We start from the raw sequence: 15,139 nt of genomic DNA, 5'->3' as shown, positions 1-15,139 counted from the left end.
AAAGAAGTCAAGTCGTGGGAAGATGGAAATACAGAGGCAGGCAGGGAGAGAAAATAGTGTAGGAAATGTGTAATAAGAGAGAGGTCAGCGGAAGAACTTGATGGACAGAACAGAATGAAAAGGTAAACAACGTGAGGGAAGCGCTCAGACAAAGGCCAAACTTCCCGACCTACACCTGACCTGACTAGTGAAGGATCTCGTGCGTCGGTCTCCTCGGTGAAATGCAGCACCTCTCTATGTTCTAAGGTGATGTAACTTAACCTAACCTAACCTAACCGAAACGTGTATTCCTAAACGTATAGGCTCGTCTTTGCTCTGACATTCTGTGGAAGCTCCGGTGGTTTTCAAGCGTGTTTTTAAAGTTCCGGTGGTAGTTTTACAAAGTTTTACAGTTTCTGCATGAGAGAATCGTCCTTCAAAACACGGCTAATCATCTCCGTGGCCTTTAAGAATAGTCCAGCAAAGTGTTTAACTCTTTCAGTATTGGAAAGCATTTTTACCATGCGTTTTAGGTATTATTAAACGATTTTATGGACATTAGGAAGGGTCTATTGAGGTCAGAAGATTAATGGCCAGAATCTTCACTATTTTAACCCCCACATAAGTTTCTGAACCTGCATAAAATCACCATATATAGTAAGTAGAATGAATACAGAAACGCGTCATAATACTGAAGGAGTTAAGGATACAAGATTTGCAACACTTGCCTTAACAAATATTCCTCTCCAAAGCTCGTACTTTTAACACTTTGTCCTCTCACCAGAATATTTCAGAGGCCACAGAAATGATCAATCAGGTTTTCAAGGATGGTTTTTATTTGCAGTATCAATTTAACAAGTATTCTGTATCATTGATGACTAAAAAGAAGCCATGAATACTCAACTAGTCATCTCCGTGGCCTTCGAAAACAGTCCTGATGAGGGAATAAAGCAACAAAGTCTTTCGAAATAATTGCCGCGGGACCTCCTCTATGTTGTTTTGTTCCTGAAGGATGATGAAGCAGGAGGAAGAAAGACAATGATTGTAAGGAAACATAATTATGACGACAGTTGGTGACGTTTCAGGATGTCTTGACTGTCGAGGCCATGTTAACCATTATTCTGAAATACTCCTGCACTACACGGGTTTTTATTTGTTTATTTTACGGGTTTTAGTGGCAAATTAACAAGATTTCTACATTAATAAAAGGAAAACACTTGAGAACCCGGCTAATCTTTTCTGTGACCTTTGAAAATAGTTGAGGTGAGAGAGCAAGTAAGGTACTGCTGTGTGTGTGTGTGTGTGTGTGTGTGTGTGTGTGTGTGTGTGTGTGTGTGTGTGTGTGTAGGAGAGCAAGCGTGATATATTTGTTAGTAACTATGCAAGAAACGCTTCAGAGAGAGAGAGAGAGAGAGAGAGAGAGAGAGAGAGAGAGAGAGAGAGAGAGAAAAGGGGTGTCGCAGTTTGACGTTGGTTTGTGGGGAAGTCGTAACACCGAGGGATGGAGGAAAGAAGGCGGGAGACACTGGGGCTGGTCGTGTGTGTGTGTGTGTGTGTGTGTGTGTGTGTGTGTGTGTGTGTGTGTGTGTGTGTGTGTGTGTGTGTGTGTGTGTTGCTATCCTTCCCTGCCTTCCCTCCCGTTGCTAGCTGAGTCGCGGTACCCAATGCCCCGCAACACGTTAGTGGCCACGACTGACTGGGTTGCGGTGGGCGGGATCAACCTTGCTAGACGGTCAAATAGATCCACATTCCCCTGCGTGGATTAGAAGTGGCTGTGACCGACCCACCCCACCGATCCCGCCAGGAGGAACCACCACCACCACCACCACCACTACCACCACCACCATTGAGCCGCGTGGAGGAGTCACTGAGGAGGTCGTTATGTTCATCGTGTTGACCCCAAAGTGTTCGTGACGTTCGCTCACTGACTCATGCATCTTTTTTTTTTTTTTTTATAGTATCCTGAACCACCTTTTGTATTTTGTGGATTATTTCTATAGGTTCTTTAGGGATGATTGCTATTTATTTATTATATTTTTCGATTGACAATACAGAAATTTGATCAGCTTATCATTAGAGGTCGTTGTTTTCACCGTGTTCACCCCAAAGTGTTTCGTGACGCTCCTCTCATGGATGCTTTTCTTTTTTTTCCAGTATTTTGAACCGTTTTTGTACTTTATGAATCATTTCTATAGTTTTTTTTTTTTTTTAAGGGATGATTGTGAGGACTGTTCAAATTTACATGGGAAGGTTTATCTATTTATTAATTTTTGATTGACAATACAGAAATTTCATCAACTTATCAATAGAACCATAAAAAAATATATATATCCTATAGGTTTTCTAAAGGTGATTGTGAGGACTGTTCAGATCTACATGGGAGGTTTATTTATTTATTATTTTTCGATTTACAATACAGAAATTTGATCATCTTATCATTAAAGGTCATTGTTTTCACCGCGTTGACCTCAGTGTTCGTGACGTTCGTTCATTGACTCATTGACTGTTTTCCCAATATTCTGAACCGATTTTGTACGTTATGGGTTATTTCTATAAGTTTTTTTTTTTTTTTTTTTTAGGGAGGATTGCTATGATTGTTCAGATTTATATGGAGTTTATTTTTTCTTTTTTTTTTCGATTGACCTGACGTTCGTTCATTGACTCATGCATCCTTTTTTTTTCCAGTATTCTGAACCGATTTTGTACTTTATGGGCAATTTCTATAAGTTTTTGTAGGGAGGATTGCTATGATTGTTCAGATTTATATAGGGTTTATTTAATTATCATTTTTTTTTTCAATTGACAATACAGAAATTTCATCGGCCTATCATTAGAGTCATAAAAAAAATATTCCATAGGTTTTGTAGGGATGATTGCTATGGCTGTTCAGATTTATATGGGGGTTTATTTCATTTTCATTATTTTTCGATTAATGATACAAAAATTTCATCAGCTGTTCATTAGAGTCATAAAAACATCGTTGAAACACAAATATCACGGCTATTAGTTCAGTTTTTTTTTATTACTTTTCTAATAAATGATGAGGAATTTTTATTAACCCTCTTCAATACTTGGACACATTTTTATCTTGAGATTTATATACGATTAGATCTACCATTTTATTGACATTAGGAAGGGTCTATGGTGGTCAGAAGATTAATGGCCACAAACTTCACTATTTTAATCCCCCTCATGAGTTTCTGAAGCTGTATAAAATCACCAAATAGTAAGCAAAACGAATATGGAAACGCGTCATGGTACTCAAGAGGTTAATATCACCACCAGATTCATGAAGACCTTGGAACCCTTCCAGCAATAACTTCCCCCAGTAATTTCCGCTTGAGCTTGGTGAAGGACTGAAGGTACTCAAGATAAGATGCGGGAACGTTTGAGATGCGCTTACTTGAGAAACATGAGAGCTGAGAGAGAGGGCCATATTCTGAAACACTTTGCTCTCTCACCACGACTATTTTCAAAGGCCACAGAGACCATTAGCGGGGTTTTCAAGAGTGTTTCTACAGTTAAGAGTGTAGAAAGCTTGTCATTCTGCCTCTAGAACCATAAAAACACCTTGAAAAACTCGTGTAAACTTAAATAAAACCTTTTAAGATAAGAAGTGAAGCACAAAGTGTTTGAAAATACCAGGCTGAGGACCACACTCTGAAACACTTAAGCCCCACACCTTCACTGCTTTCAAAAGGCTTTAGTTGAAATGACGTAAGTTTTTAACGTGTTTTTGGGAGAGTGGGAGTATTCTAGTGACAGATTAACAAGACTTTACATTATTTACACGAAAAATACTCTTAAGAACACGGCTAATCATCTCTGTAGCCTTTGAAAATGATCTTGGTGAGGGAGCAAAGCGTTTCTGAATACTGAGATGCATGTATAGAGACTTTGCAGGGATGAAAATACCAAACAGGAACTCTTGTCATAAAGAAACACATTGAATTTAAAACAGCAATAGATCATAGGTCCGTAAATGGCTGTATGATTAAAGTACCTCACTATACACTATATTATTAAACGGAAAAAGCTAACTAGAGTATAAAAGAGTAGAGAAAACTTGTAATCTAAAGCTAGTATCGTTAATTGGAGGGAAGATTTTAGTACTTAGTGATGTGGTTTATAGAAGTAGAGGAGTAACGTGGAGGTGGAGGTAGAGTGTGGGTGTCGAAGATGCAGGAGAGATGATGGGAGGTGGGAGAGAAAAGGGAGGTGGCAGAGAGAGGCTGAGAGAGGCAGGGTTGAGGCAGAGTCAAAGCACGGTTAAGATGGGGTTGAAATAAGGTCGTTCTGGCAGGATCGAGGAGAGGGTTCAATTGGATAAGGTTGAGGTAAGATTGAGGCAAGGTTGAGGCCAGGTTGAAGCAGGGTTGAGGTAAGATTGAGGCAGGGTTGGGGCAAGACTGAAGTACGGTTGAGGGAGAGCTGAGGTAGAGTAAGGATTGAGGTAAAATTGAGATAGGGCTGAGGAAGGGCTGCAGTAAGATTGAGGTAGGACTGTAGAAGGTTGAGGTAGGAGTGCATGTTTGAGGAAGGGTTGCAGTAAGATTGAGGTAAAGTTGTGCAGTGTTGAGGTAAGGATGCAGGATTGAGGCAAGGGTGCAGGGTTGAGGTAGGGCTGCAGCGTCGAGACAGGGGTGCAGAGTTGAGACCAGAGTGCAAGGTTGAGGCAGAGCTGTGGCAGGGGTGAGGCAGGGATGCAGGGTAAGGGTTGATGGCTGAGGGTCTTTACATTATAAGTGGCGGCGTGTTTGATCCCTGCATGGCGCCTCACACTCCTCCTCCTCCTCCTCCTCCTCCTCCCCGCCTTTCTCCTCATAACATTACAATATTTTCTTGTGCCTTCCCTCGTTCCTCGCGTCACTTCGTCTTCCCTTCCCTCCCTCATTACTACTCCCATGTATCCCTCTCATATCCTCCCTCTCTCCCTCTCTCCCTCTCCTTCCCTCCTTTCCTCGACCTTTTAGTCCTTCTTTTCCTCTTATGTATGCACTGACCTCTAGATTCCTTCCTACCCATGTTACACACACACACACACACACACACACACACACACACACACACACGCATGCATTCACCGCCCTTTGTCTGATTTTTGTGACTCTGAGGACAAGAGTGTATCGGTGGTTGCCGCGTTCCCAGCACCGTGTAGGCTGCAGTCAGGTAGAGCTTCGTGATGTGGCCTTTACTTTAAGAGTCCATGGCGAGTTCCTTAACTGGGTCCCATCGCCGCCCGGCCCATCCACTCCACGCGGCGCGCCCCATAATGCTGATGGGCTGATGGGCACTTGAGGGAGTCTGGTCCAGGCTGGTTGGTGCTGGCTGGTGCATGGGGCACCTCCTTCCCTCAGCCCGAGTACTGATTCTGAAGGGAGTAATAAAGCAGAGTGAATAAAACCGAGGATAGCTTTGTTGTGTTTCTGTTCGTTGGATTTAGTGATGATCCAGCGATGGTGGGTGGGATATAATGACAATGAAGTAAATGTAAGAAAGATATCGTAGTTGTTTTGGTGATTAAAAGATGACAGGCGGAATGATATAACGAAATTGATTACTAATATCTTGCTTTTTTTGGTGACCCAGCGATAAGGGATAAGACAAATAGTGTAACAACGAACGCAAATAAACTCAAGTGCTATAGATGAAATGAAACAAACAAAGGATGAAACAAAGTACTTTAACCTCTTAAGTATACTGGGATACATTTTTACCTTGAGATTTGTGTACGATTAGACCTTTTTATTGATATTAGGAAGAGTCTATGGAGGTCAAAAGATTAATGGCCAGAGTCTTCACTATTTTAATCCCCCACATGAGTTTCTGAAGCTGTATAAAATCACCAAGTAGTAAGCAGAATGAATATGGAAATGCGTCATGGTACTAAAGGGGTTAAAGAATAAATAGATAAAACAGTAACAAATGTAAAAGTGTATGTCGACATTCATAGGTCATAATCCTGCCACTGGTATACAGGAAGATAAATAAATGTTTTGTGTACGATTAGAACTTTTTACTGACATTAGGAAGAGTCTATGGAGGTCAGAAGATCAATGGCCAGAGTCTTCACTATTTTAATCTCCCACATGAGTTTCTGAAGCTGTATAAAATCACCATATAGTAAGCAGAATGAATATGGAAACGCGTCATGAGGTTAGATAATATATAAACAATAACAGATGTAAAAGTATAGGTCGACATTCCTCATAATCCTGCCACCAGTATACAAGGAGATAAATGTCTGTGTATCTGTTCGTTCAAAGTAAATGGATGGGATAGGAAGAACAGTAGGAGGTGGAGGAAGAGCTGCATGTATAGATCACTGTACAAATGACAAGGGATAGAGGAGTGTGGCAATCCATAGTCACCAGTTACGTCATCAGGGGGCACAGCACTTCGATAAGGTATTCTGTTCGTTGGTCATAATTACAAAGACACATTCAGTCGAGTTCTCAGTAGTGTTTCTCCTGTTGATAACGTAGAAATGCTGTTAATATGACACTATGGTCCGTATTCAGAAACGCTTTGTTCTCTCAACACGATTATTTTCCAAGACCACAGAGATGATTAGCGGGGTTATTAAGAGTGTTTTTATCCAGTTAATATTGGAGAAATCTTGTTACTCTGCCTCCGAAACTGAAAAAAAAAAAATTAAAAACTAGTGTAAATATAAGTAAAGCCTTTCAAAATAGTGGAGGTGAAGCACAGAAGTGTTTGAGAATACGAGCCTATAATTGTAAAATATCCTTAGTAACCCGAGTAACTTGAGGCTTTTGAATATAGTGAGGTGTGGCGCAGAAGTGTTTCAGAATATGGTCTAGCAATTCGTGTCGCACCAACCAACCATGAGGACTGGCGGGTTAAGCTCTGGTTTGCTAATGCTCTCACTGTCCTTGCAGTGTTCATTGCCTGCCGCCGAGGCTCAGGTGACCGCTAAACGTCACGGAAGGTGATAATAAAAAGCTGTGCATCCTGACTTGTGTGTGTGTGTGTGTGTGAGAGAGAGAGAGAGAGAGAGAGAGAGAGAGAGAGAGAGAGAGAGAGAGACAAAGACTAACAGGAAGACAGACAGACAGAGAACTTTTAGCATCTGCAGTGTCTCAAATTATTCATGCATCACAGAATACAGCGGAGGGGGCGGAGGCGGCGGGGGTTGTGGCGGAGACGGGGAGAAGAAGCGGCGGCAGCACTGCACCTACTGCAAGAACCACGGCGAACACTCCCGCAAGACCAACCACAAGTAAGCACAGGTGGACTGCTGGGAACACCGACTGAATTTGGTTACTAGGGGAAAGCTCTCACGTCACGGGCTGGTCAAAGGGAGACCGTGGGAATGTAAATGAATAAAGATCTTTAGATATTGATTGAGTTTGGTTATTTAAGATGGCTCTCTCATCTCGAGGTAGGAATGTAAAGAAATAAGAAGAGATCAGATTGAGTGAGTTTGATTGCTCATGAAGGGAGGTTAGTCAAGTTGAAACCATGTGAACGTGAGAGAATGATGTAAGATGACCAACCACCAACATTACTATTGCTATTTTTCACTCTGACGTTCATCTCACGCTATCAACCCTTTCAGTACTGGGATTCATTTTTACCTTGAGTTTTGGGTATGATTAGACGATTTTATTCGCATTATGGAGGTCAAAAGATTAATGGCCACAGTCTTTTCTATTTCAATCCCCACATAAGTTTCTGAAGCTGTATAAAATCACCAAATAGTAAGCAGAATGAATATGGAAATGTGTTATAGTACTCAAGAGGTTAAGTCCGCGAATAAAAACACACCAGTGGCTAAGAATTAAAACTTTAGAAAGCCAGTTGATCGATGCACAGCAGTCCTTGCATGGGGTAATTCAAAATTACTAATTGGCTTTCCTGTCCATGAATTTATCCTGTCTCATATTTTTCTTTAAGTTTTTAAGAGGTTAGGTAGGGTAAGATACGTGTACATCAGTTATCTAGCACCTTTCGAGTCTACATTTGAGTGGGACGTGAAGCAATAGAGTTTAATTGGGTTTAATATGCCACACCTGTCAGCTTGTTAGTCACGTCCCCTCTCTTTCTCTCTCCATCCACAGGTGCAAGTATGAAAACTGCGATTGCCTACTGTGCAAACTGACCCGCCTGAGCCGCCTCATTATGCGCCACCAACAGCGACTGTGGCGCCACCTCAAGGACACACGCAGGAGGGAGGACGCCGCCGAGGCCGCTTCAGGAGGTGACTCGGTGCCATACGGCGGAACTGGCATGCCTACCAGCACCAAGCAGCAGGTAATGCGGTCTCAACACTGGTGATAAATTACAGGATGAAAAATTCTTTCTTTTATTAGCTTTCTCGTCCCTCAGTGTTCATTATCGACTTTGCAAATCTGAAGTTATTGACTGCACCATGAATACTACCAATTGTGAGCCAGGCAAAAATCTTAAGATGACATATATTAACTCTTACTCAATGCCTCATGCTTCTTAACTCATCCTCAGCCAAGTTACTCACCTGTTGGTCTCTCTCTCTCTCTCTCTCTCTCTCTCTCTCTCTCTCTCTCTCTCTCTCTCTCTGATTGGCTCGGTCAGAAATGTGACATGTGCAGGAACCACGGCAAGATCACGGAGAAGCGAGCCCACAAGAACGCCTGCCCCTTCCAGAACTGCCGCTGTGCCCTGTGCGATCTCACCATGAAGCGACGGAACATCATGCGTCACCAGCAGCGCGTCCGGAGGTGAGCCACGATACACACACACACACACACACACACACACACACACACACACACACACACACACACACACACACACGTTGGAACTCTCACCATTTCACACTTCCAATCCTTTTCTTCCATAACATTGTGTCTCTACAAAAGAAAAAAAATCAGGAGTAGCTTTGTGTATCATGTATTTATAGAAGACTTGCAAACTACTTCACTCTACCTTAACAATGAGTCTATACAAATTAAGCTTCTGTGGTAGGTTTGTATACTTTCTATACTATATATTCTTTTGTTCAAATATAGACACCTTTATTTGCTAACTACATCACTGCCATAACAACATTAACAAATTAAGCTTCTCGTCTAGATTTACGTTTTCTGTCATAGTCTATGTTTTTGGTGAATAAGAAAACTTGTAAGTGAGTAAATGTGAGAATCAGTGAGTGAGTGAGTTCATTGGTTCTCGGCTCCCGCAGGTCGCAGGTGACGAGCAAACAACACAACGAGGCTTACGAGTACGTGACGCAGACCACAGAGGAGCTCGCCCAACTCTCAGACTCCCTGCGTGACACCTCCATCTCCACCACCTCCACCACCACCACCCCTTCCACCCCGCCCAACGCCACCACACCGATCTCCCACCCCACCCCCGCCACGCCCCAGGCACCACCACCCATCATCGTCCCGTCTGTCTCCTCAGTCTCCCCGCCCTCCTCTCTGTCGCCCTCCCCGCTGTATTCCATCACGCCCACCTCCACCGTCACCAGCCCGTCCTACAAGGATGTTCAGCCAATGGTTGGTTGCTATATTTGTTCCTGTACAACGATATGTGACATATATGCACTGAAGAATATTGCGTGAACTTGTAAACTTGTGCAAAAAAGTGTTTATACTTCTCAATAGTCAATGTGTGTGTGTGTGTGTGTGTGTGTGTGTGTGTGTGTGTGTGTGTGTGTGTGTGTGTGTGTGTGTGTGTGTGTGCATTCTGTTTTATCATGAGCATCGTCACCAACATACGCCTCTTGGGTTATCTTGTGACGCCAATCGTTTGCTTTCAGGAAAGCTTGGAAAAAGGCGGCTACGTGCCGTGCATGCCGCGCTCCCTGATGGTGCCTGAGCCGCGGGGGTGGCCCCCCGTTGATCCCTTCCTCCACTACGAAACGGAGCCTCCCCCCCTCGATGGTGGGGGTTTCCAGCCTTTGGGCGGGGCGAACCGGGCCTTCAAGAGAGAGAGGGAGGAGATGCCAAGCTGCGTGCCGGCACACTTTGGAGACACGAATCTCTTCAGGGATCTGGATTTCATGCGGGGCAACCCCCTCATTGCCCGGGACAACTGTGTCAGGAGTATGAACCTTCACGCCTATGACAGCATGACCAACATTCTCGACATTGGGGCTTACCGCGACCCGGCATTCCAGACACCCCCTCCCCTCCTCCCGCCCACTACGGCGCCACAGAAAAAGTCTCGCTTCACGCTCACCTCTGAGGACTTGCACATGAGCTACAGGCGCGGCTTCTGGGGAGGTGCCCAGGCAGAGGCTGGTTTTGCTCATCGCGATGATCTTCCTCTGCCTTACCGGAGGCTGACGCCCGCCGAGTCTGCTGAAGTGAGAATGAGGTCACCGCCGGCGCTCATTCCTCTCCCACAGACCCAGCCGGTGAGGCCTCAGCCTGTCTCTCCGCTGCGACCCCCAGGCCTCCATCCCGGCATGGAGTGGGACCCCGTCACTCTGCCATGCCTGGCCTACTCCCTCCTTCATACTCGGACTTACACGCGCGCTCTGCCCCCGCCACACTTCAGTCTGTCCCAAGTGACACCTCTCCTCCACCCATCTGTTCCCTAATACTACTCCCTCTGCCCAAGTCCCTCCTCTTCTGTCGCGCTGGAACACTGCATAGGTCTGACTGGAGCTGTACTATACACATACCCTGGCCAGCCTTCGCCACGCGGAGGAGGCGGCATCCCACTGACTCACCTGTCACCACCTGACGCCTCGTGAATACACAGTCTGGCATTCCCCTCTGCTGAAAGACTTCGCCAGGTTCTTCAATCACTTCAAAAACACGATAAACTAACAAACAGTCCCTACACGCATCCTTCACAAGAACACTGCAGCCCACGTGTTTGGTGTGTGTCTCGCCACCTATCGGTCTGTCACGCCGCAGTACTTCAATATGGCGAGATACGGCAGCACCTTAACCTTGTGAATGTAGCATTGCTGCCACACACACACACACACACACACACACACACACACACACACACACACACACAGTAAATATTGTTCTATAGTAGTTGTTTTGTATATAATGTGTTATCTGATATTTTCATATTTTATCATTATACTTGTGAGATTAGGTATGGGAGAGATGAAGCAGAGCAGGGAGAAGCGTTGCCTTCACACAAGTGGCGGTGCCCGAGCCAGCGTGAAGCGTGGTGGGTGGGTCACGGCAGCGGGCTCGCTGTGTGAGGCTCCCACCCCTGAGATGGCTGAAGGCCGACTCGCCTCACTAGTTCAGTCAATTATTTATGTCACTCATCTGTTAAACATAAGCGCAATACTCAAAAGTCAATTCGTCACTGTTTGCACACTTACCATAACACTACGAAACAAGATTGAACATGTGCACAATAACTATGCATTTGGAAATTGTGGAAATATAATTCAGCTCTTTATGTGACGCTGCCAGGCCATGCAGGCCAGGTGTCTGTCTGTACCTGACGCGGCAGAAGGTTCCTCCCTGGCTGGAAGGAATGTGTGCGATGTGGCTGGGGTGAGGCTGGCTGAGTCACTTATGTGTGGTGCTTAAAGAGTGTTGGTTCCGGCAGTCGCTTAAGTAATACCGAGTCACTGACATGATGTGCTGTTGGTTGAAATGTGATATAGGTGTTAAGGAAGATAGTTAATAAGAAGAATAGTGTAGTAACTTTTGACTACTTGGTTCTTTTCTCGTTCGGCAAACATGTTAGTTGTCATTACCGTGACTGACGTTATCTTACCACGAAGGCCCGTATTCTGAAGCGCTTCGGTGTCATGATTCGAATACTTCTAACATGCTGCAATGGGAAAGTTTTCAATGGTGTTTTCAAGCTTCTAGTGATAGTTTAACAAGAATTCTGCAACATCAGTAAGAAAACACCCTCGAAAACTTAAAACCAGTCATTTCTGCAGTCTTTGGAAAATAGCCCTGATGAAATAAGTTCGAACTTTTTAAGAATACGGGCCATAGAAGAGTAAGGCCGAAAACAGAAGCGAATCCAGGCATCTGAAGCAGACGTCAGGTGTAGCAATATATGTAATACCACCGGTACCTTCGCCGCGGGTTCGCTGATCCACCACCACGCCGTACCGTACGTAGTGTTAGAGAGAAATTTAGTGGATTAGTGAAAATTTGCTGTCTAAGTCTACATAACATTTTTGTGGTACAGGTTGAAGCTTGAAGTTCATCTCCGCCTTGGAAAGAAGTGTTGTCAGATGTTTGGTTGCGTCACGCTATGCTAACGTGTACCGCTGCCCCAAGAACACATGTACAGGCCAATGAATTCTGTGTTTGTCAGTGCAAAAGTAAAGACGGGGACACGCTATAGCTGCCTCTGTTTCCCTGGACTGTGAACCTGTGATGGGTGAATCATTTACCCCCCCTCCCACCCCGACACACTCTCACTAAGACATCCGGGTTTCCACAGGTTATCTTCCCCGTGTTTCCGCAGGGTATCTAACGGACAGCCTGGGGAAAGATGAACAGCTGGGTGAGATGTGAGATGACAGGAATTTATATTCCATAATGAATTATAAATCCATTAAAAGAACAGGAAGAAAAACAGTTGAGGGAGAAAATAGAGGGTAGGACAGAGGGAAGACGAAGGGATGGAATAGGGATATAGAACTGCAAAGGATAGGAGCCAGAGAAGGGTAAAAACAACTGGAGCAGACTGGTAGGTAAGTGACTAGACCAGGGAAGCGGCGAAAGTAGGAAGTAAAAACAATGAACTGATTGACAATAAGAACTCTGCAAAGACGAACAAAAATCGAACGGTGGGGGGAGTGGTTTCGTCAGGTACGCCAGCCACTGCACCACAAAGAAGTTTCTATACTGTAGTGAACTACTTTGTATATAACCCCTTCAGTACTGAGATTAATGTTTGTCCACGATTTTTTCGGTTCGATTAGACTACTTTATTCACATTAGAAAGAGTCTATGGAAGTCAAAAGATTAATAGCCAGAGTCTTTACTATTTTAATCCCCACAGAAGTTTCTGAAGCTGTATAAAGTCACTAAATAATAAGCAGAATGAATATGAAAACACAGCATGGTACTGAAAGGATTAAGAGCTTCTAACGATCAAGTAGCGACAGATGGAGACAGAGGAGATTGTTGCAGGAGTTACCCTTTGTTGGATGATTTAAGGGGTCTCGCGTAACATTTTCTTTGGGCAGCAGTACATGACAAGCTTGCGGGTCTTCTTGGCTCCACCTGCAGAAGGGACCGGCGCCGACCTTTATTAGTCTCGCTGCGGCCTTTTGTCAGTTATTAGGATCTGAAGTTCATATTCTTGTCCTTTTGAATCTAATTTAAGAGATTGAAGTTTATATTCCCTTTACAGTTCCTTTTGGGCGCTTAATTCTTGTGAAGTGTGAAATTAAGGGAAGGAAGCTGAGTGGAGTGAGGAGTGACAGTTAACATTGGCCTCGCTTTCATAACCCGTACGCACAGTTTGTACAGCACAGTCGTGGTCAGAAGTCGAGTAACACACTGCATTCACTGCCACTGTGCTGAAGAGTTCTCCCTCATCAAGCCATCTACTGTTTATTAGAATATAACGGAAAAAAAACATTCCTGTGAGTCAAGGTTAATGGAAATCCTCTAAAGATAAGATAACCAGTCGCTGCATGAAAATTATCTCCCGATCTCCAATATATCTTTCTATCCCCAAGATCTTGTGGTATCTGGAATGAAATTAAAGCATCCTATAGTCTGAAGCGGTTAATTCCTTTGATATGCTATACGAATCTGCCATTTGACAGGTTTTGGAAGGAAACTTATCAGATCTGATACTTTCCATTGAAACAAGACCCAAAAACAGTGGGAATGCGTGTAGCAGGTGACTCGGTTTGTGACCTCCACTGATTGTTGTTGATCATGACGCACGCCACTGGTCTGTATCTATTCTATGAAGCAACCGATGAGTCCGATAGTTACATGTTTTTGTTAGGGGGAGATTCCGTCAAGTGATTTTATGTAAGATGGTCTCCCTACATTATCGAATTGTACGAATTTCTGTTACTGCACCGTACATATTACTAGACTGCATTCTTGTACGCTTTGCCGTCTTGCCACGACTAATTTGAACTGACTAGAGGAAGTTATGGTAGTTTTCAAGGATACATTCATGATCACTGATAGTTTACCGAGGATACGGATTTTTTTCGATGGGGAAAAACACACGCTTACTCTCAACAGACTCTAGTGAAAGTTATGGAAATTTTCAAGGATGCATTCTTGACTCTGGTGATAGTTTAAAGATTCCACACCACCTGAGAATCCAGCTACTCATCTCCGCGTTGCAAATAGTCGTGATGAGAGCACAAAGCGTTTGAGAATGCGACCCATTATCTCATGAATGAGTGTTCAATATGAATGTCCAAACTCAGTTGCGGAGCGCTGGGCAGAAGCAAATTAATACAGTTCCCGCATCACTTGCCTTCGTCTTCACAGATGAACTCCTGGTGTCCATTTTCTCACTGTTCTAGGAATGTATTATGGTTGTCGTCAACAAAATAAAGCTGGTTCGTGTTGAGCGTTGCCTCCTTCCTTCTTTGTTTGTAGGATACCTCCCCGAGCACTGATACCCCTCGCTATTAATAGTATACAGTGCCTACTCCTTGTTACGAATCGTACTTCACCACGTGCACTTCCTCATACACTCTACTCGCTTGGAATCACACATCTACTCGCACCTACTTACCCACACACTCCTCTTCGTACGTACAGTACCTACGTTCTACTCCTCACTCCCACTCTGATTCCTCCTGGCTCTATTCATGAAGGCCTCTGAACTAAAGAAGCATTCTATCATTTGAACTTTATTTAAACTTACAATAGATTGATTGTACAAGCTGTAATATGTTTAACAAAATCCCATTTGTAGAAAGAAAAGTGTGGATATTATTCTATTGACTTGTAACTCGTTTATTTGTTTGTTTATTTATTGCCTATGCATCTATTTAACTACAAATATGTATAAGAAAAAGACTTAAAGGTCCTCACGTCCTCTCTGACTTAGATTGCAGTAGTATTAAGGTTTCCAGGTGTTGGCGGTAGACTCAAGCTGAAGTGCCTCTGCTTAATCTACGAGGGTTTTCATCATTGGTGGGAGGGGAGGGCGCTGTTTGGGAGGCGGTTGTGGTCTTGGTTGTATGAGTGGCGGTGGCGGCATCACTCCACGA

General features: G+C 43.9%; 1 protein-coding gene across 5 annotated transcripts in view; it reads left to right on the top strand.

Moving 5' to 3' along the window:
* Nucleotides 1-14,488, top strand: part of LOC123514771 — an 83,748-nt gene extending 69,260 nt beyond the window's left edge. For all 5 annotated transcript variants that reach the window (XM_045272917.1, XM_045272914.1, XM_045272918.1 and 2 more), the window contains 5 exons: nucleotides 7,105-7,222; nucleotides 8,064-8,256; nucleotides 8,557-8,702; nucleotides 9,167-9,485; nucleotides 9,749-14,488. In XM_045272917.1, the coding sequence (XP_045128852.1) occupies nucleotides 7,105-7,222; nucleotides 8,064-8,256; nucleotides 8,557-8,702; nucleotides 9,167-9,485; nucleotides 9,749-10,534 (1,562 nt within the window). In that variant the 3' untranslated portion in view covers nucleotides 10,535-14,488. The remainder of the gene's footprint in view (nucleotides 1-7,104; nucleotides 7,223-8,063; nucleotides 8,257-8,556; nucleotides 8,703-9,166; nucleotides 9,486-9,748) is intronic.
* Nucleotides 14,489-15,139: the final 651 nt, after the last annotated feature.

The sequence above is a fragment of the Portunus trituberculatus genome, chromosome 38, assembly GCF_017591435.1.
Source record: "Portunus trituberculatus isolate SZX2019 chromosome 38, ASM1759143v1, whole genome shotgun sequence".
Lineage (NCBI taxonomy): Eukaryota > Metazoa > Arthropoda > Malacostraca > Decapoda > Portunidae > Portunus > Portunus trituberculatus.
Note: the sequence above shows the minus strand (reverse complement) of the source record. Positions and strands in the feature narration are given on the sequence as shown.